The 22,933-nt window shown below is 43.6% G+C and overlaps 1 protein-coding gene across 3 annotated transcripts in view; it reads right to left on the bottom strand.

The window, feature by feature from the left end:
- LOC100474691 (serine/threonine-protein phosphatase 4 regulatory subunit 1) overlaps positions 1 to 22,917 on the bottom strand; it is an 82,419-nt gene extending 59,502 nt beyond the window's left edge. For all 3 annotated transcript variants that reach the window (XM_034639998.1, XM_011220128.3, XM_034640000.1), the window contains exons 1-2: positions 22,871 to 22,917; positions 22,672 to 22,716 (exon numbers count right to left, since the gene is read on the bottom strand). In XM_034639998.1, the coding sequence (XP_034495889.1) occupies positions 22,672 to 22,716; positions 22,871 to 22,877 (52 nt within the window). In that variant the 5' untranslated portion in view covers positions 22,878 to 22,917. The remainder of the gene's footprint in view (positions 1 to 22,671; positions 22,717 to 22,870) is intronic.
- Between the last annotated feature and the right edge of the window lie 16 nt (positions 22,918 to 22,933).

Genomic DNA, 22,933 nt, shown 5'->3' with positions numbered 1-22,933 from the left:
GCTGGCAGCCTGCTTCTCCCTCTCCCACTCCCCCTGCTTGTGCTCCCTCTCTCACTGCCAGTCTCTCACTCTGTCAAATAAATAAATAAAATCTTTTAAAAAAAAGAGATTAACAATAGACTTCATGTCAAAAATCATTAAGGAAGGAGAAGATGATATCTTCAGAGTGCTGAAAGAAAAAACACTAATCAGAATTCTTTACTCGAAGAAATCTTTTTCAAATTGTAAGGGGAAATACAGACTTTTCAAACAAACAGAAGCAGAAAGAATTCACTGCCAGCACACATGTACTATGAGAAACGTGAAAGGAAGTTCCTCACACAGGAGAAAATGATACCCACATGGAAATCTGAAGCTACTCGAATAAAAGAAGAGGCTCAGGAGTGGTGTATGTGTGGGTCAGCAAAAACGACGACTTTTTTCTCATTTTATAAAATCTCTTTTAAAAATGCCTGACTACTAGGGCGCCTGGGTGGCTGAGTCAGTGGAGCATCTGGCTCTTGATCTCAGGGTCGTGAGATCAAGCCCCAAGCTGGGCTCTGAGCTCAGCACGGAGTCTGCCTGAGATTCCTTCCCCCCATCTCCTTTCCCCTCTACTCCTCATCTCCCCCATGCCTCAAGTAAGTAAGTAAGTAAATAAATAAATAAATAAATAAATAAATCTTTAAATAAATCTTTAAATAAATCTTTAAATAGATCCACAAATCTAAGTCCAATACATTTTTCACAAAGGTGCCAAGGTAATTTAATTCAGCAAACAGGGCTAGAATAACTGAATACACAGGTGAGGGGAAATGTCCTTTGTCTTTAATTAACTCAAAATAGATAATGGACACAGAAACCATAAAACAATAAAACTTCTAGAAGAAAAATCTTTGTGTTCTTTAGTTAGGCAAAGGTTTCTAAAAGGGGTACAAAAAGCATGTGCCACAGAAAGAAATACTCATGAATTCAACTTGATCAAAACTGAGAACTTTTGCTCTTTGAAAGACGTTGGTAGGAAATAGAACACCAATTGGGGCGCCTGACTGGCTCAGTGGGTACAGCGTGTGGCTCTTGTTCTCGGGGTTGTGGGTTCAAGCCCCATGTTGGGTGTAGAGATTGCTTAAAAATAAAATCTTTAAAAAAAAAAAAAAAAGGAAATGGAACACCGAGCCATAGACTGGGAAGAAAATATTTGTAAAATATATCCGATAAAGGATCTGTATCCAGAGTATATAAAGAACTCTTAGAGCTCAATCTTTAAAATAAAAAAACTTGAATAGACATGTCATCACAGAAGATACACAAATGACAGCTAAGCACAGGAAAAGATGTTCAATATCATTAGTCATCATTAGTAATCAGAGAAATGTCAATTAAAACCACGGTGAGATAATACTACCCACCCACTAGGAAGGCTAAGAAAATTTCTTAAACTGACTCTATAAAACGTATTGGCAAGGAGCAACTGGATCTCTTAGACGTTGCTGGTAAAAAATGCAACATGGTACAGCTCCTAAAATGGTTTGGCAGTTACTTAAAGAAACAAATATACACTTACCATCTGAGCCAGCTATCTCACTCCTAGGCGCTTACACAGGAGAAATGAAAACGGGTATCCTTATGCTAAGACTTGTATTTGTGTGTTCACAGCAGCTTTATTCCTAATAGCCAAAAACTGGAAATAACCAAAATATCTATCAACTAAATGGATAAACAAATTGTAGTCTGTCCATACAAAGGAATACGTCTCAATAATAAAAGGGAATGAGCTACTAATATGCAACAATATAGATGCATCTCAAGAGCATTATATCAGCTCAAAGAAGCCGGACACGTAAGATTTCACTCTGCATAATTCTGCTGACATGAAATTCTAGAAAGACAAAACATACTAATATACAGCAGAGCAGCGGTTGTCAGGGATCAGGGGTGGGGAACAGTATGATGGCAAATGGTCATGACATGACTTCTGGTAGGTGCAGGAAATGTTTCATTTCCTGGTTGTGGCTGTGTGGTTGTGGTCACACAAGAGAACATACTTATTGAGACTCATTTTAACAAATAGTCCTTCAGTAAATATTATTATATATAAATTATACTTCAGCACAGGTGAAAGAAAGGAATAAGAAAAAAGGAAGGAGGGAGGGAAGGGGAAAGGAGGGAGGAAGGATGAGCAGAAGGCTGGCCATTCTTCTATTCTTCCCAAGCCCGCTTTACAAAGGGTAGAATGAAACTACCTGGAAAGTTACTGGCACCACTGTGATTAAAAGAATTCTTAGGAGTATCTAACTTCTTTTGCTCTGATTCTGTATTTATGAAGTGAGCCTGAGGTCTTAATCTCCTTGAGAACTCCAATTCAGATCCAGAGAATGCACAGTACTTATGAGACCACGGGGAGTTGTGTGTGGTCTTCAGGTAAACCTTCAATTCATTTTAAAGGCATGCAGGAATGTATCTTAAAATTGCCAAGCTATTCATATTTGTCAGTGTGGTGCTATTTGCCCCTGAATGGTGTTAATAAAGCACTGTCAAGTTCTTACTCTGGACTTTGTCCAGTGGGGAAGTGCTGATCAATCAACCTGAATACCTTAGCCTTCTAGGCAAATACTCATCTCATTGTAGTATGGAATAAACTGACATCCTGATTTCTATTCTAACACCAGTCCTCTTTTCCCATCCCCATTTTTATTACCTTAACCCAGTATAAAGTACCATAGGAGCATGGGCGTTGACAACTACATTCAAATCCCAGTTACTGTGATTTCCAACAACTTATGGTGGAGTTGAAGAGAAAGGAACCCCTTTCCACCACACACACACAAAATACAAAAACAAAAACAGAAATTTAGATAAAATATTTAAAAATGCAGGAAGGCAGGAAAGGCAGAAAGGACATCCTCAATGCCAGTAAGGAAAAGGGTAATCAAAGTGAGAACAATTAGCATAAGGTGACACCCTATGATCAACACTTAAGACCTACATATAGGTCCTAGGCACTAAGGTTTCTGAAAGCCACATGAGGATAAATGATATGGGTGAACTTAAAATCAAGCCCCCAATATCAGACCGTTGAGGAAAAGGAACTACAGTTAGAGTGGGAATAGGGGGAGGGTAGTCAATCCTGAGAAATCAAACCACAGGCCCACATGACCTATGAGCGCTGAGTCACCTTACACCACCTGCAAAGCTCTTGGGAAGATCAGTGTCCAGAGGTACTTCAGTTCCAGGCATCCCAGCACAAGCAAACAAGCAGCTGTTCTAAAGAGCCTTTCACAATCCAATAAGCATGCAATTCCACAAAACTATCCCTGCTGAAGATAAATTCCAAGCATACATGGTTGCAAACCTTCAAGAAAAGAGCAGACATAACAAATGAGAATTTACACACCCAAGATCAGAAATATTAGAAAAATCTAAAATAGACTATCAAATAATTATGCATAGAATGAGTAGGATTTAAAATACAGATATCAAAATCTGGGGCGCCTGGGTGGCACAGCGGTTAAGCATCTGGCTTCGGCTCAGGGCGTGATCCCAGCGTTATGGGATCGAGCCCCACATCAGGCTCCTCTGCTATGAGCCTGCCTTCCTCTCCCACTCCCCCTGCTTGTGTTCCCTCTCTTGCTGGCTGTCTCTATCTCTGTTGAATAAATAAATAAAATCTTTAAAAATAAATAAATAAAATAAAATATAGATATCAAAATGAAAGAAAAAGAAGAATGACAGTGGGAAGAACAGGCACATTTGAAAAAGAACCATGCAGAAATGAAAAATAGAGACAATTTAATTAAAAATTCAGTAGCTGGCTTAAATAGCAGTTTAGATACAGCTCAAGAGAGAGTTAGTGAGCTGGAAGATTGATCTGACAAATCACCCAGAACACTGCACAGAGCAAAAAGGAACTGGAAAATATGGGGACAGCAGTTAAGGCACAGGAAGAATGGAATTCTAAGGTCTGAGATAAGGCCAGTGAGAATTCCAGAAAGAGGGATTAATGAAAATAGGAAGAGGCAATATTCAAAGAGATAATGGCTAACAATTTTCCAGAATGGGGAAAAAATGAATATTCAATTTGAAGAAGTACAAACCTTGAATGAGTGATTAATAACAAATCCACCCTTGGGTACACCATAGAACACCCATGGCAAAGAAAAGCCTCAAAAAACTGCACAAAAAAACACAAAAAACTAACAAACAAAAGAAGCAGAGAAAGATTACAAACTGAATTCCAGATCGCTCACTTAAAAGATGTTTGAGGCATAGTACTTACAATCAATAGGAGTGTGGGGTCTTGAGTCAAAATACTTGGTTCTGCAGTTCCACGTGGCTTCTTACCAGGTATGTGACTCTGGATAGATATCCCACCTCTCCAAGTCTCAGCTCCCTCCCCCTAAAATGGACACCTGCCTCAGATGACCGCCGCAGTGCAGAACAAATGACATGAGACAGTGAGACATAGTTACACAGCATCTGAAATGCACAGCACTGTGAAAAGATCAGCTAGGCTAATAATAAGTCACCGAGCACACTAGAACCCTGCTTAGGTTTCTGTCCCTAGGCTTCAGGACAACCATAGCCAATACAAACTGTGTGTGTGCAGTGTATGCAGTAGGGGGACCTGGAAAGAAAAACAACAGAGGGGGAAGCCTCTGTTTTAAACTTGGCCTGAAATCTAGCTTGACCCCTAAACCATGCATGCTTGTGGCAAACTCTACATCACAGATAAGGCTAAGAGAACTGAGCTGAGATTTGGGATGCTAGCTGCCACAGGAGAGACAGAGTTAATGATGGGACCTCATTTACATGCCTACTGAAACAAGGGGCGCCTGGGTGACTCAGTCAGTTAAGCGTCTGCCTTCGGCTCAGGTCGTGATCCTGGGGTCCTGGCATGGAGCCACATATTGGGCTCCCTGCTCAGCAGGGAGTCTGCTTCTCCCTCTCCCTCTGCCTCTCTACCTGCTTGTGCTGTCTCTCTTTCAAGTAAACAAAATCTTAAAAAAAAAAAAAAAGTACCTACTGACACAAAACAAAGAAATCAACACTGGAGGCACGTAACAGAATCCAAAGGATTGTATGGTGCGTAATAGTCACAATGTCCAGGTTATAATCCAAAATTACTCAGTAAACAAAGAAACAGAAAAACATGAGCTAGCTAAAAGAGACAAAAATCACAGACTCTGAAGGGCCCCAAATGCTGGAAAGACAGACAAGGATGTTAATGCAACTATGAGAAAGCGCTCATGGGTGTGGAGGAAGGGCGCGCGCCAGCACTGGCTACAGAGATAAGGAATCTCAGCAAAGACATGCTAACTACACACTGAATAAAAACTCTGAACTGGAAACAACATCTGCAATTTGAAATTCGAGGAATGGACTTAACTGGATGATCAAATAATGGCAAATCCCCCAAATCTGGTGACAGAAAGAAGTGTATGGAATCAAAGATCTTAGCAAGCCCCAAGAAGAAACACACGCAGAAAGCCACACCTAGACACATCCAAGTCAAACTGCCAATAACCTTGAAAACAGCAGAGAAAAGCAACCACTGTGCACAAAGAAGAGGATTCGAATGCCCTCTCCCGCCGCGCGGGGAGCAGCCGAGGCAGGAGGCCATGAGGCCGCACCTGTGCAGGACTGGAGGGAAACCGTCAATCCAGGACGTGACACCCAGTGAGACACCCCTGGGAATGATGATGAAATAAAGACATTGCCGGATCACAACAAAGGGGAACAAAGAATTTCTGTGTCACACACCCTTTTAAGCAGAGCCAGCCAACAGACTATGAGAAATGGTAGACGTGCTCCGCAGGCGGAGGGGAAAGCATCCCATTTGCAAACTGGGCCTTAAAAAGGAATCGAGAACATTGGAAATGATAAACATGTCGGTAAATTTTTAAAAAACTGTATTTCCTCTTCATTTCTTCAAAAAATATGTCTGATAGTCTGGAGCAATGCAAAGCAAAAATGAGAATTTTGTACTGTGGAATGTAGAACATATGCAGATACACCACATAATAAAAACGGAAACATCAAGTAGGAGGGTAATAAACGGAGCTCTACCGTGGTCAGGTTTCACCGTCTTACATGAAGTGCGGCATTATTAACTCTAAGTAGACAGTTTCTGTCTCCACAGCTAGACGTGGGGACCCTTTAAAACCCTGGGACCGTGTCGTATAATGCCTGGCACACAGCAGACACTTAATAAATATTGGCTTCTGGAGAAGTCAGTCTCCCGAGACTTTGATTACCAGGATTCAGTTCAGGAGTCCAGCAGCCCCTGAGAAAGCGGAGAAAATCTAGTTTCCACAACGACAAACGTGAGGCGCAGCAGTGAGCCGCCCCCACAACCTAAGCTACAAAGCAACCAGGACATTAATTCGCTTCTGCTTGCAAAAGTGAGAGGTCGGAGTTTCGAAAAGGAAGACAGCAGCTCAAAAACTACCCTACAATTGGTAAAGGTAGGTAGGTAGGTAGGAAGGAAGGAAGGAAGGAAGGAAGGGAAGGAGGAAGGAAGGGAGGAATCAGAGCATTCAATATAAGTGCATGAGTTCATCCGAAATACCCAACCATCCTAACAGTGAGTATAGTAGAAGGAAATTGGGGGATTCATAGTAAATACATGAGCAGGGGCAGAGGGAGCTAGAATGTGTAAAGCACATTAAAACCGTAAGAGATCTGATTTGCAGAGATTTCTGTTTTGTTTCATTTTAAGAACTAAAGCTACAGACTTCATCTCATACAGAACAAAGACCCACGTTATGTAAATGCGGCCGCTGCTGGTAGCCACTCTGAGCCAGAGAAGCAGTCTCCCCAGTGCCCCAAGTTGGTCCCACACTTTCTGCCTGCAGCTCTGACCCTGGCCAGGAGGCCACCTGGCCTCGGAGTGTGGACAGCTTGGGACATCATGTCCCCCGAGTGGCACAGGGAAGGTACATTAAGCATCACTAAGTCACAGGGTGGGCAAGTCGTTCCCAGCCAATTCTCTAATGACATCAACAAAGTTGCCTTTTGCTACTCAAGGTCTTGAACGCTGCCCTAAAACTAGCTAATCTTCCTTTTTAATACAGTGCAGGCCTCACGCTCTGAATCTTGGAGCAGGCAGCTGTGTCTATCTGGAATTTAAGGTTATTTTATTTTTTATTTTATGATATTTTGGTTAAGTTTCATGTTGAACAACTGATACAAGTTTTCCAAATTTGTTCAAAAAGAAGTTATTGATACAAAGAAAAATACAGATGGCATACAGATAAAGCAAAAATAGGAAAAGCAGCACAGAAATACTGACTTTTGAAAAATAAGGGATTAGTGTAATCCAAGGAAAATATTCCCACTAATAACATCACATTCATGTGCAAATAATAATGCCTTTTATTTCAAGTACTGAAAATCTTTTTTTTATATATATATATATATAGGTAAATATTTTCCCTTGTATGGATCAACATCCTGGCCCCTTTCAAAATTAGACAATCCGACTTCAGTCTAAATTAATGAGATTATCATCGAGATTATTACTATTTACCTACAAATGATATATTAGATTTTTTTAACTATTTCATGAAAGCACCAGAGTTTACTAAAATGCAAGCAAGGTTTGGATCCCCTTTCCACAAAGTGAATGAAAGTAGCCAGCAGTATCTTCAATGTCACTTGTGAAGGCATCTGACCAGGTACTGTGATTAATAACCTCTTCCCGTGATGTTTTAATATTTTTTTTTATTAAGTCTTCCAAGACAAACTAAATCAATCAACAGCTGATAAACTATATAACACAGCAGGATTTCTCATCCTCCGTACTACTGACATGCTCATTCTGGGGCGGGGGCTGTGCATTCCAAGATATTCAGCAACATTCCTGGGCTCATCTCGCTAGTTGCCAGGAGCGTCTTCTCCCCAAATTGTGACAGTCAAAAACGTCTCCAGCCATTGCCACAAGTCCCCATATGAAAACCACTGTACAAGGGAAAGACTATCAGGTGGTGTTACCTGAACAGCCCGTGGTGAGATGTTGGTCCCAGGAGGGGAGGGGTCTGGGGTCAGTAGGAAAGATCTGACCCACCTTTGCCTCTCTGAGCTGTCCCACTACTCCTGCTCCCCTCTCTGCCCTCTCCTGGTTAAGGGCCTTTGTACTGGAGGGTGGTTCCCTCTGCCTAGAACTCTCTTCCCCAAGATGTCCTCTCTGATAACTTCCTTCTCCTCTTTATTTTTTTTTTTTTTAAGATTTTATTTATTTGTCAGAGAGAGAGAGAGAACAAGCAGGGGGAGCAGCAGCAGAGGGAGAAGCAGGCTCTCCACTGAGCAAGGAGCCTGATGTGGGACTCGATCCCAGGACCCTGGGATCATGACCTGAGCCAAAGGCAGATGCTTAATCAACGAAGCCACCCAGGTGTCCCCTCCTTCTCCTCTTTAAAATCTGCTCATTCATCTGCTCAGTGAGTTCCTCCCTGACCACTTTATTTTGAAACTGCAAGCCTCCCACCTATACCCCACCTTACCATGATCTACTTTTCTATTTTTCCAGAGAAATTATCATCTTATAACACACGAAGTATTTACTTCCCATGTTTACTGGTTCACTCCCACCCCCCCCAAAAAAATCTTTGACTCGTTGATATGCCTAGCGCACAGCAAGCCCTCAATTAAAGTTGCTGAATGAATGAAAGAATGAATGGTAAAGATCCACCAAGCTAGCTTGCTGTGCCTGACAGTAGCAGCAGCACATAAAATGACTCCTGCTCTCATAAAGAATTTTCTAGAATTTCCATTTCTAGCCACTGCTAAGAGGGCATGCTGCCTGGTGAACTGCTCACAGGAACAAGACCTAACGTCTACGTGGTGATATCATGAGCAGTCGATTATTCTTACACCCAACAAGTCCAGGTCACCCACAGACATCAGGAATCTCAAGCTTTCAAGTTAGAGATGAAATATGAAGTAGCAGGTAAATAATTCCTTGTTCAGTTTTTTTTCTCTGTTTTCTTATATTTAAAAAAAAGTTGCCTACTCCATTCATGAAAGCTTAATATAATGCAGAAAAGCAAAGCCTTCTTAAGAAAATAGCTTCTAATAATAACTTCAAGCCTTCTTGGCTTAATTTAAAATCTAAAAACCCAGACTGACCCTGACCGTCTTCACCTGCCATCTCTGCCGTGATGGGCTTCTGAGCCATGGCCACTCCGGGTTTCTGCCACGTATCAGGTTCACCAGCAAGTTTACACAGGACATCACTGACCCTTTACCAAAAAAGAGTGAGAATTTAAAGCTAACAAAGACCAGTAGGGGAAGGGCTTGGAAGGACTGCTAGTTTGCTACCTCCAGGTGGACAGCTGCTCCCATCGTCTTATGCTCAGCACCTTGTCCCCATGCTGCACACCTACGTGCCACCACGCCTCCCTAAAAGTATGACCAACGTCCCAGCAGCTCTGCTACGTCCTGGTCAGCGGCTGTGGTTACTACCCGCTCTCCCAGGGACAGGCCAATTTTAATAACCCAGCTAATTAGCTAAAAGATATGCAGCTTACCTCCACCATCAACCAAAACCAGAGTGGCTCTGCAGCAGTAGCCCTGAGCCCACACAACCCAAGAGGAGACTGGCGCCTCTCCAATGAGTCCTGATCAATTAGCAAAGAATAGCATAATCTATAATCCTTTAACCTGATGCTAGGTATCTAAGTAAAATTTTTAAAAAATAAAACAAATAAAACCCTATTCTTTGATTTAAAGTTCGATCAGAAAAACATATTTCTGGAACCTACAACTCTGAGAAAAAAAGATTTATCCTCTCTTATGCTAACTCAAGGGTCATCTACTAAAAATAATGAACACTGCCAGTATATTCATCATTAAAACAGTCTGGGGCATGAGATAAATGAGATAAGGATGCTCCGGCGGAAACACAACGGATCCTTGAGCACTTGCCGTGTGTCGATGCTTTTCACAAGACACCAATCTGTCTTAAAACAGGCTAAGCATGAATTAATGTTTTAAGTATCACTGTTGGGTGACTGTGCTTCACAGGTTCAAAGTACAGTACATATAATCTAAGAAAAACAAAGAAAAGAAATGTTGCATGCCATTTTACATTAAGAAAAAGATCAAATGATCTAGTACCAAAACAGAAAGCATGTTAACAGCAAACTCACCTCAAACATATTTTCCTCCCATTATGGTTAACTCCAAGTGACAAAGTAAACCATAATTCAATATTCAACAGAGTACTGGTGATTCAGAGACAAGACAGACACGGTCTCAGACTCCAACAGTTCCCCAGGGAACAGAGATCCTCACACACATAACAACCCACAACACCCAGGTGGCAAGAGCCATAGGATACAGGTATAAACACACTGGGAAGAAACCAGGGAGGAGAAGACGGGAGATGCTTCCCTACAACAGTGATACTGGAGTTGGGCCTTGAACAGCAGGTAGGCATTCACCACAAGGGAAGAGAGAAAGAATCTGGGAAAGGGAAAAAGAACATTCCAGAAGAAGGGATGAGCACAGCAGAGGAAAGTACACTGAGTGTCTGCTGCCTTGGAGCAGGTCGGGGAAGCCAGAGATTGCACATGAAGCCACCAAGCCCTGACCGAAGAGCTACGCTAGAATTGGTTTTAAGTGGAAAGGTGAGAAAAACACAATAAAACATACCCAATGAGCTACCTTTATCGGCCCAGACATGAACAGAGGTAGAGACGGAGGCAGGATGTTATAGCGTGTCTATCCCAGCAAGCATTTTCATTAAGAATCCGTTCTCCAGGCATGCCCAATATTTACGATTCCCCATTCAACATGTCATCCTGTCACTATAAGTCTATGTGAGATATGCCACCCTGGGCCAGCCCACTTAGCCATACAATCCAATATTCTGTTTCTGACACAGCACTAGGGGACATCGGTAGGGAGAACATGATAGATGTGGCCCGCTCTGTCTATGTCCATCTCAAAACATTAGAATATTGGTTGGTGGTGACCAAGAAGGAGTTTGGCCTTATTTGCAAAATTTGTACTTTAAAAAAAACACAGAGGAATGTATCAGTATAGAACTTACATAATTGATAATTTTATAGAGCTGCTCACTAGCCACTCTTCAATGAACAATTACTAATTCTTTGTAAGGCCTTAAATGATTTTGGGGGGAACGAGAGTATCCCATCCATTAATGTGTTATTTCAAGTGGTTTCATTCTTCTTGCTAACGGGCTTATAAGTATGAATGCAGATTCCTATATTGGGATTATTTCTAAAAGCTAGACTAGACAAGCCTGGCCAATCTAAAAGATAGAGAATGCTCTTGATTCTTCACTGGCTTTTGGGGAGAATCTGACCCCCACACACTGCAGGTCCTTGTTGACTTAACTAAATTTCAACAGCAAGTTGCACGAGCAAACTTTCTCTATATAAATGCCATTCTCTAACAAGACCCACGCTGATTTATTAGCTCTTGTATGAGCAGATCCGTCCAATGCATAATGTTTTATATTGCAAATCTTTGAGGGCTACTGATGGTTATTACCAGCACTACGCAATGGGCTGGCTGAAAAGACCAACTTAATTCATGAGCAGCCGTCCTTTCCACACCATGCATACATGGAAATTCCTCTTTGATTTGTGGCTTTAATCATGGCTTCCAAAACCTGTCATTATTTATGACTCTGCCTTTTACACTGACGGTCAACGGGAAACATTCACTCGGGTTACCTGATAGGAAAGAACTCTGCAGCTCAAAGCAGTTGGTGTGCTCCACTTTGATATCACACATCTCAATCTTCCTGCTGACTCACCAGGTTGGGGACAGAGCTGGAGGAGTTGGGTGTCAGAATGCTAGAGTCTACGCAGTATTAAGGAACGGAGAGATAATACTTAAACATGCAGTGACTTCCCTCATCAGACTTGAGACATATTTGAAAAGGAAAAAGGTTGTAAAAGAAAACCAACAACCTTCGGGGTGAGTGTATGTGCACACGGGTCTCCATTTTCCCACCGTTCAAAATATTTGAAACCATCAAGTAACACTGACCAACATAAAGTCCCTTCTTTACTGACCACCTTGGCCAAACTGCTAGGAATGTTGCCCTTCTTTTTTTTTTTTTTTTTTTTTTTTATGACAATTTTATGTATTTAATTATTGGAGAGAAAGAGGGAGGGGGGGCACATGTGCAGGAACAGGGGAGGAGCAGAGGGAGAGGGGGAGAATCTTAAGCTGACTCCGCGCTGAGTGCAGAGCCTGACACAGGACTTGATCTCACGATCCTGAGGTCATGACCTGAGCCAAAACCAAGAGTCAGAAGCTTAATCAACTGCACCACCCAGCTTCCCCTGCCATCCTCCTTCTGGAAAGAAGCAGACTCTTCCATGGATGCACCAAGCTCCATTCCGGTCTCATACAATCCAACCCTCATTGACTTCTATCCTTTCTGAGGTCATCTTTCCCTTTAGGGGGCTCCTGGTTGGCTCGGTTGGCACAGCACATGACTCTTGATCTTGGCATCATGAGTTCCAGCCCCGGGTTGGGTGTAGGGATTACTTAAAATAAATTAATTAAAAGCCTTAAAAAATAAAGTCAGTGTGTCATCTTTCCCTTTTCACTGACTCCCTCCCCTCAGTCCATGATTATGCTCTCCCCTGTACCTTGATTTTAAAAATCAGTACATTTTATTTTATTTTTTTTAAATTTTTTTTTAAGATTTTTTTTATTTATTTGACAGAGAGAGAGAGACAGCCAGCGAGAGAGGGAACACAAGCANAAATTTTTTTTTAAGATTTTTTTTATTTATTTGACAGAGATAGAGACAGCCAGCGAGAGAGGGAACACAAGCAGGGGGAGTGGGAGAGGAAGAAGCAGGCTCATAGCAGAGGAGCCTGATGTGGGGCTCGATCCCATAACGCCGGGATCACGCCCTGAGCCGAAGGCAGACGCTTAACCGCTGTGCCACCCAGGCGCCCCCAAAATCAGTACATTTTAGAAAATTAAAGTATAACACTACTCAGAAAAGTGTATAAATAACTGTCCCACGTGACGGATTTTCACAACCTAAACACACTGTTGTAACCAGCACTCGGCTCAACAAAGAGAATTTTACCAGCATCTCCAAAAGCCCTTCATGCGCCCTTCTGCTCACCATCCTACCCCAAGGGTGATCACTCTGCTGCCTTCAAACAGCCTGGATGACATCAGCTTTGCTTGTTTTTCTACTCCGGATAAACAGAATCACTCAGCATGTACCCTTTTGTGTCTGGCTTCTTCCACTCATCATTATGTTTGTGAAGTTCATCTACATTATTGGGTAGACTTGTAGATCATTCACTATTACAGCTGCATAGTTTTCCATTGTGTGAATGGAACCACAATTCCTAATCCATTGTACTCGTGATGGACGTGTGGGTGGGTTCCAGTTTTCAACTATGAAGAACAGTCCTATTACTTGATTGGTGCAACAGATAAAAGGGATTAAGAATACAATTATCATGATGAGCACTGAGTAATGTACAGAATTGTTAAATCGTTACGCTGTACAACTAAAACTAATATAACACTGGGGCGCCTGGGTGGCACAGCGGTTAAGCGTCTGCCTTCGGCTCAGGGCGTGATCCCGGCGTTATGGGATCGAGCCCCACATCAGGCTCCTCTGCTATGAGCCTGCTTCTTCCCTCTCCCCCTCCCCCTGCTTGTGTTCCCTCTCTCGCTGGCTGTCTCTGTCTCTGTCAAATAAATAAATAAAATCTTTAATAAAAAAATAAAATAAAATAAAATAAAATAAAATAAAACTAATATAACACTGTATGTTAATTATACTTCAATAAAAAAATTAAAAGTAAAAAGCAAAGACAATAAATATAAATATACACATACATATATATATAAACATACATATACATATATATATACACACATAACGTGGGGGGACTAAAAAGATTAGCTACAGAATTACTAAGACAGTTTATCCAGAGCACATAATACAATGTCAGGTAACAGCGCATAGTCAATAAATAATTATTACTTGAGGGGCACCTGGGTGGCTCAGTCGTTAAGCATCTGCCTTCGGCTCAGGTCATGATCCCGGCATTCTGGGATCGAGCCCCACATCGGGCTCCCTGCTCAGCGGGAAGCCTGCTTCTCCCTCTCCCACTCCCCCTGCTTGTATTCTCTCTCTCACTGTGTCTCTCTCTGTCAAATAAATAAAATCTTTAAAAAATAATAATTACTATTATTATTACTTGATTTTTTCCCCCTAACTACTCAATATTCTAAAGTTTTAATCTATGGATAAAGCTAACAAGGCTCTGAGACCCCAAAAGGTGCTTCAAGATTAAAAACAAACAAACAAACAAACAAGAATGGTGCTATGATGACCACGTCTTTTTGAGAATAGTACATTTGCATCGTGTTGGGCATATAACCAGGAGGAGAATTATTCAGCCATTCAAATCTTTTTTCTTAAGGTTTCCAGAGTAAATATAAATAATGCAAATGTGTTCTGGGCTCTTCTATCCAAGAAAAGCAATTGACCTCAATCTTTCCAGCTGCTTCTCCTTGAAAGGGTCTGTGTTCCCCTGCTAGGCTCTGGGCTCACAAGAACAGTGACCATTCCCAAAAGTATCTAATTACCAGCCAGTGCCTGGAATACAGGAAGTACTCAATACGTAACAGCTGAGCTGGTGGCCTACGGGTGACACTGTCGTCCACGTAACTCCTAATGCCTTCCCAACTAATTCCGGTCTGGCCTCATAGGAAAAGCTCTCACTAAGTTCACTGAAGACCACCTAACAACCAAAGCCGGTGGCCTGTCTTCAGGACACATCTTCCCCGACACTTCTGTGGCAAGCAGTATGAACAGTCAGCCCAAGCAAAACCTGGCTTCAAGGGTCCCCTGGCTTCTCATCTCTGGGATGTTTGTTCTCCAGGGCTCACTACTAGAAGCTTCTGCTGCGGGGGGCTCCACCCTTGATCTTCTTCTCCTCCAACACCCCCCATGGTGCTTTTATCCATTCCCCTGGCTTCAGCTTCCATCCACCACAAATGACTCTTTTCAGTCCTAACTCTGCTCCAGAATCCACAAGGGGGCTTTTCAGTGACCTCCTGGACTGTGCCCCCAGGATCTCCTGAACACACTTTCAAAGTAACTGTTTCAGATGGAAAACATGACCTCCACCCTCGCATACTGCCTGGTTTATTAATTCAATGTGCACTTCTGCGTGTCTGTGATGTGTCACTCAGCATGCTAGACCCTGGTGATCCAAGATGGGGAAGGCCAGGTCTGATGGACAAGAGCAGGCATCTGGCCATGCCTGGTATAAATGCTGCCACAGGGTTCGAGGGGATTGAAGACAGGAACCCAGCCTAGCCTGGGTGGTGGGAAGCCGAAATGCGGCCGCAGGGTCTGTCTCTGAGCTGACTCTTCCCTGTTGGAACCATCTATAGAACCCACTCGCTGCTCTGACACCCACCTCCTCCATCGAGACCCCACTGCCCTTGCCTGGGTCCCTGGAACACAACGCTTTTTCCATCCCTGGCTTGTTTCTCCACAGTCTGCCCTTTACGGTATAACTCAGCTCTGGGCACTCCCCTGACTAGAATTCTCCAGTGGCACCCCATGGGCTCCTTGAACAAAAGGCAAACCCCTTACCCTGTTTGGGGCTGAAGGCCACATGTGGTAGATGCCCCCCCCCACTGCTGTAACTCCTGTGTCCAGTGCTCACTGTGCTCCAGATGCACGAGTCCTGGACAACGAGGAGCCCGTCCAGCCTCAGAGCCCACGCCCTTGCTGTCTGCTACGCCTAGATGTTTCTCCGGCTCCATGGATGAACAGCTCCACCTGGTTATTCAAACCTTAGAGCGCTTCTCAGAGCTCCAGACAAGCCTCTTCTCCATCCCTCCAACAGCCCTGCCTGGCACTTCTGATCACACTCACCTGTCACGCGTCCGGCCCCACACCCACCACTCCCAAACTTAGCTCACTCATTTACGTTGGCTTTCTAATGGCTGTCTCTGCCACTGGACTGAAAGCTCCATGAGAGTAGAAATCAGATTTGTTTCATTCACCTCTGTGTCCATAAGGCCTAGTGTACTTCCTGGGACTTAATAGGTCCTTAATAATTATTAGTCATGTCCATGAACGAATGAATGAATGAATGAATGAATGGCAAGTCCGCCAAAGCATGGTGGTTAAGTACAAATTCTGTAGCCAGACTCCCTGGTTTGAATTCCACCTCTGCCACTCAATAGCTGTGTTGTTTAGGGCAAGTTACTTAGTCTTTCTGTGCCCCTTGGGAGACTTGCTTGGCAACAAAATAGAGTTAAAAAGACCTGCCTCATAAGGTGTTTGTAGTTAAACACTAGAAGCACTCACAACAGAGCTTGGCACAGTATCAGTCCTAACTCAGCAGCAGTGCTTGTACCACCGCCTGGGTTGCCTTCCTAAAACACAGGTCCCAGCCACACATCTAGGGACCCCCACCACCTCGTGGAGGAAGTGTAAACCCTGCAACTGGGAAGGCAGATTCCAATTCTTCACGGGTGGGCCCCCAACCCACCTCTGCAGTCTCTCTCCCACTCCTTGGCCCGGTACACCCCTGGTTCCCAAGTCCCCAACCTTCTCACCACATATCCACCTCTGCACACACGGGCCCTCTGCCTGCAACGCCCCCTGCCTTCCTTGGCCTGACCCAACTCAAACGGCACCTCCCCTCCTACCCCTGGCAGACACATGGCTCTGTCTTGCCATTTCGCTCTCTGTTCACTCTTCTGACTGAGCCCTCAAGCGGGCTGCCTTCTGCACCACCTCTAGCATGTACTTTTCCACCAGGCAAGAGTATCCCTGGGGTGGAGCCCAGGGTTTCTCCAGCCCCCTATCCTCGGCACCTCCCACAGGCTGGCGCCTGGAAGGAACTGAAGAGACACCTGTTACTGGATGAATGTCCAAACATGGAAAGCAACCACTTGCCCTCATCTTCATTTTTTCCCATCAGGGTTCAAATTACGTGTTTTGAGGGTCAAAACCACTTTCTTTTATTACCTAGGTTTTGTTGCAAATTTTCTGTTTAAAATATCTTACTTTGGGGCGCCTGGGTGGCTCAGTCAGTTAAGCGTCTGTCTTCAGCTCAGTCATGATCTCAGTCCTGGGATTGAGCCCCACATCTGGCTCCCTGCTCAGTAGGGAGTCTGATTCTCCCTCTCCCTCTGCCCCTCCCCCACTTGCGCACGCACGCGTGCTCTCTCTCTCTCTCAAATAAATAAATAAAATCTTTCAAAAATAAGAAATAAATAAATAAATAAATATCTTAATTTGTCTGGGTGACTGGCTGGCTCAGTCCGTAGAGCAGGTAACTCAATCTCGGCGTCATGAGTTCAAGCCCCACGTTGGTCATGGAACCTACCTAAAATAATTAATTAATTAGTTAATTAAAAGAATAAAAATAAAATAAAAAAGATCTTAATTTGTGATGCAGAAAGCCATTTAAAACTCTCTTTCTAAACAGAGACAATTTCAGGGAATCTCTGATGTTCATCTGTTTGTCTCACAGGAAATGGAAAATACAGAGCAACAAAAGTAAAATGCATTATAATGGTCGGAGAGGGGAAGCAAAGTTGATTCTGTGCACAGCACTCTGACTCTTTTGTTCCTTGCCACCTCATCCTGCTGGGAAGAAAGAGGTACATGTTTTTATCCCCAACATACCAACAGGAAAAATGAAATGCGAACTTTGAGCAATATGTCAAGGGTTACTTAACAAATGAAGTCGTCCTAGCAAAAGCTCAGCTCTTCAAACTGAACCTGGTAGGAAAGACAGCCTATAAGGTTGGCTCAGTTAGTAGACAAACTTAGAGACTCTGACAGAATGAAGTCAAGTTTGACTTAGAAAAGGGGTTGGCTAACTATAGCCCGTGGACCAAATCCAGCCCACTGCCTGTGTTTGTAAATAAAGTTTTATTAGAAAACAGCCAAACCCATTCATTTATGTATGTCTGTGGGTGCTTCCAGGCTACAACAGCAGACTTGACCGGCTGCATCAGACCTTCTAGCCCACGAAGCCTAAAATATTTACTATCTGATGCTTTACAGAAAAAAAAAAAAAATTTGCCCATCTCTGATTTAGAGAATAGTACGATGTCTGGATTTTTTTTCCATTTCCCAAGTATTAGCATACTCAAGTTCCTGTTCCTATGCAAGCTAGTCCACTTAACAGCATAAGTTGTTGGTTTTTTTTAATTGACAATCTTTGATTCAAGTTTATCTTACAGTTCAGAGAAAAAGTTCAATGGTTTGGCTTTGGGCTCAAATTAATATAGCTTCTCCACTTTGGGGGCACGCAAGTTTACAAACTTGGAACAAAGCAGGCAGGTGAAATGGAATGCTTTTGGCTCTGGAGGATGTCTTTTATTCCACCTTAATGATACCCTGCTCCTTCTAGCACTAAGGTCCAAAGAGTCTGTCTGTGTTCTTCCGCTCCTAGTTAATCCTATTTTCTACAAAAGTTCCCATATCTTTGGTTGGCACCTAGGCTTTCTCATTAATAGAAGTATGCCCTCTTCCGACTTCTTTCATGGATACCTCTTAAAAACTCAACATCTGAAAACAAATTGTTTCCTAAATGCTAATATATTCTACCGGTCTGTCTTCACAAGCTAAATGCACCCTGCAGAAATGTTGCAGAGACTTCAGAACTGGGATCCAGCTCTCCAACTCTTACTACAGATGTTGGATCCCATATGAAACTTTAACCTCATTTTTTAAAAACTCTGTATTATGGAAATTTTCAAGCACATGCAAAAAGAGAGAGAACAGTATAATAAATCCCCATGTCCCCAGCAGCCTGTCTCAACAAGTACCAATATTCCACCCTTTTCCCCCATTTATCCTTCTTCCCAACCTTGTGCTTGTTTATGGTTTGTTGCAGCATCTGAAAGGAGACCTCACATGTCAAATCACTTCACCCACAAATGCCTGTCTGTTCCTGTTAGAAAAGGCCCTTCTCCTTTGAACAAAACTGTTACCACTATCACATCTGACAAAGTTCATAATAATTCTTAACATTTAACTTACCATCTACTACCCAGTCCAAGTTCAATTTCCCCCACTGTTTCCATAATGTCTTGTTAAAGCTGGTTTGTTCAACTAAGAGCCCAAGTATGACCACATAGTATTTGGTGATCAGTCACTTAGGTGTCTTTTCACCCACAATAGATCAGCCTCATTTTTGTTTTCAACTACCACCGGCATATGCTTAGACGCTAATTGGCCAAGCAAACCTTACCAAGAGTAGCACCTCTTCAGGCTGCACACGTTATAAGCAAATTCATAGGCCCTGTAGGCACAAACTCACACAGTTCCACTTTCCAGAGCGATCCGCCACGGGGACCAATATGCCAGGCCACCCCACACACTTTCTGCTCTCAAGAGAAGGAATTTAGCAAGCTAATTCTCTAAAATTAAATCTTTTCTGTGCTGCGATGGCCTGAAGACTCTGAATGATTTTAAAAAAACAAGGCATCCATTCATTAAGGCTTCTTTTTGAAGTTAGCCAAATTTAATCAAGAATTACAAAGTAAATCAGACAAGCCTTGTAATCCATTATTGTTACGAGTAACAACATTAATTAAACACCTAGTTCAAACAGGACATTGGGTTATAAAAAGGATGACCTGTATCCCTGCCCAAAGCGACTTTCAGAATAAATGAAGCAGTTATCACATCACTTACACAAAACACCCAAGGAAGACAACAGACCTAAAATCACCTAATCTGATACCCATGCCCCTACCATGAGGCAAAGAACATTTGTGAGGCTAATCTGGGTGGCAGAATAAAAAGAACAAGAGTCAAAAGGAACAGAGTGTGACTGTTACTTCTATCATTCACGAGCTGTGCCACACTAGATAAGTTACTTAACCTCTCTGATTCTCAGTTTTATCATTTGTAAAACAGGAATAATCTCACCTCCCTCATAGAGTAGCAGCCATACACAGTGAATCAAAAGATCTGACATGAAAGCCCAGCACTAGTAATGATGATGAAAATAGTAACAATAAAAATAAATTCATTGACTATAAAACTCATTATGCCAGGCACTAAGCTAAAACGTTGTATGTGCACTATCTCATCTAATCCTATCAGTACTATGAGGCATCTCTTATTCTTATATAATTTTCCAGATGAAGAAATTGAACAGAATGAATGAGGGATTGATCTGCTTGTCTAATATGACACAGCTAAAGGCAGGAAGTGAGTCACAGGACCTCAGGGTTCTTGCTGTCAATCTGTCAATCATGGCATAATAATGCCTCCCAAATGCCACCATTGTTAAGGTGTAAAGGTAGGACCCAGGGAGTTTGGGGGGAACAGGCCCTCCTACTATGGCTATTAAATCAATTATATTAGTAAGTCATTATTTTATTCCATTGTAAAGTACAGCACCTCATAGCTCCCACCCCTGCTCAAATAGGAAACCTCACGAGACTCCCAAAGATGCAATCCCAAGGCGTGAGTATACTCAGAGCCATAATGGTGGTTTCCTTCCTTGTTGGGGCAAGTCCTCAGCCGTCTGCTACAGAGTATTTAAGGCCTTCTATATTACGAGTCTCAAACACCCAATACTTGTTCAAAAAGGCCAAAGTAAAATCAATTATTTTTACCCATATAATCTCTTACTTTCTTTTTGTACATATATACAAAAAAGACTGAAGGAAGCTAGCCACCAGGAAAGAGGTCCAACTGCCTCCATGGTTTAAGAAGCCCAGCCAAGCCAAGTGGAAAAGGTATCTGGACAAGAACTGAGGTCCTGGCCAACAGTCCCATCAGATCTCCTGTGCGTGAAGCCATCTTGGACCTTCTCATCTTCCCAGAGTTCAACTGCAAACACATGAAGCTTGTCTATCACCCAGGCAACCCACAGAATTGTTAGCAATAATAAAATGCTATTAGTTTTGGGGTGCTTCAGTGGCTCAGTTGGTTAAACGGCTGACTCTTGATTTTGACTCAGGCCATGACCTCAGGGTCATGAGATGGAGCCCTGCCTCAGGCTCCGTGCTCTGTGCCAGTCTGCTTGAGACTGTCTCTCTCCCTCTCCCCGCCCGCCCTTCCTCTCACTCACACTCTCTCTCTCTCTAAATAAATGAATAAAGTCTTTAAAAAATAAAAAATAATAATAATAAAATGCTGTTGGTTTAAGGCACTAAGTTTTGGGGTGATCTTTAGATAACTAAAACAGTCAGCAATCAGCTTTTCCAGGCAGGCCAAATATCAAATCTATGAATAAAAGGGGCCTTAATAGAAGTTCACTGACGTTTACTAATAGAAATGTTACATTCCTTCCATTCAAGGATGTCCACTGGCTGAAACACTTATCTCTAAACCCAGGTTCTATACTGTACCTGGCTCACCAGTGTTAAATAAATGCGAATAATGATCACATTGATAACAATAATAATGGCAGCTAATGTTTACTGAGTGTTTACATACAGGGCTTCACATTAAACCATTTATTCATTTAACCTTCACTAAAGCCTTTGAGGTGGAACACTATTATGCCCGTTTTGCAGATGAGGCCGCTGAGGCTCAGAGTGGTACAGTGACTCGTCCAAGATCACACAGCCAATAAAAAGCCACACAGGACCTCCTTCACCTTCTGGCCACCTGACTCCAGAACCAGTGCTCCTAACTACTGGCTTTATTACCCCTTCAAGTGCCATCCTACTTTAATAATGTCGCTTCCTTCTGAAAGAAATAATGTCTATAAAGAGTTTAAAACTATGCCTGACCTGCGGTATGTTTTCAATAAACATCAACTCTTACGATTAGGAACCTGCAGACGGGGAAGGAAAGAGGATAGCAAGCCTTAATTAGCTTTAGCTGTTCCCGACAGTTGTACAGGCGTCCTTCACCAGCAAGCATCCCAGGGTTTGGTCATTTTCTCTGTATAAGTCTGCTCTCCCCCTGGGCTGTGAACCCCCTCGAGAGCTGACCCTGTTTCTGGTTCATCTTTGTGGGTCTAGGGCGCTGCACGTGGCCTGGCCCAGAACAAGTAGGTGCTCAAGAAACGTTTGTTGAATGGAAAGGAAATGCTTCATTTACCACAAATGCGAACTTGCACTTACAGGATGACACTTCCCCCAGCCAGGAGTCCTTAAAGTGACCCCAAAGAAAAGGAGAAGGCAGGAAGGGACAAGCGACGGAGAACCACCAGAGGAATGCCAGCCCCAAAGGGCTCCTTGGGATAAGAGACGGGCCTGGGCTTGTGGCCAGTACACGTGAGGAGTCCAAACTCCCAAACTCCGAAACTCCCCTCACTCTGAAAAGTTCCAGGGAAAAAGTGGAGACCCCAGGTGTAAGTCTCCCCAAACCCGAGGTGGCCGCGCCTCCTCCCGCCCTGACCACCAGGACTAGGGGACGAGACCTCCTACCCCTCCCCGGCCGCCGCGGGAGCAGGAGGAGGAAGAGAAAGAAAGTGACCGGAAGTCAGAAGTTTCCTAACAACGACCAAAATCCTTCCCCAGGAGGGGAGGGCTCCCCGTCCTCGGCCCGCCCCGCCCAGTGAGGAGGGACCGCCACAAGTGCATCCAGGCAGTTGGGGGTCCCGCTCTTCTGTCTCAGCAAGGAGGGCGTGGCCTGTAGCTCCCCCCGGCGTTCCGTGCACCCCGAATTCTGTGAGAGGTTCCCAGGGAGGGGGCGGGGGCGCCCCAACTGTTACTTACAATCGTCTAAGTCATCATGCAAGTCCACAAAGTACAGAGGGATCTCTGAAAACCAAGAAACACAAGAGCAGTTACACACAAGGAGGGGACCGCGGCAAGCGGGCTCAGGGGCGGGCGGGGATCCCCGGGCCTTGAGGAGTGGTCCCGGCTAGGGGGGGGAGGGGACCGCCCCTGCGCCCATTGAGCCAACCCCACTCACCCGCCATCTTGGGATGGGCCAGGAGGCGGGGTCCGCGCGGGAGGGCGGGGCCGGTGGGTCGAT

This window comes from Ailuropoda melanoleuca, chromosome 13 (assembly GCF_002007445.2).
Source record: "Ailuropoda melanoleuca isolate Jingjing chromosome 13, ASM200744v2, whole genome shotgun sequence".
Taxonomy (NCBI): Eukaryota; Metazoa; Chordata; class Mammalia; order Carnivora; family Ursidae; genus Ailuropoda; species Ailuropoda melanoleuca.
The sequence above is the reverse complement of the archived record's forward strand: the minus strand, read 5'-3'. Positions and strand labels throughout refer to the sequence as shown.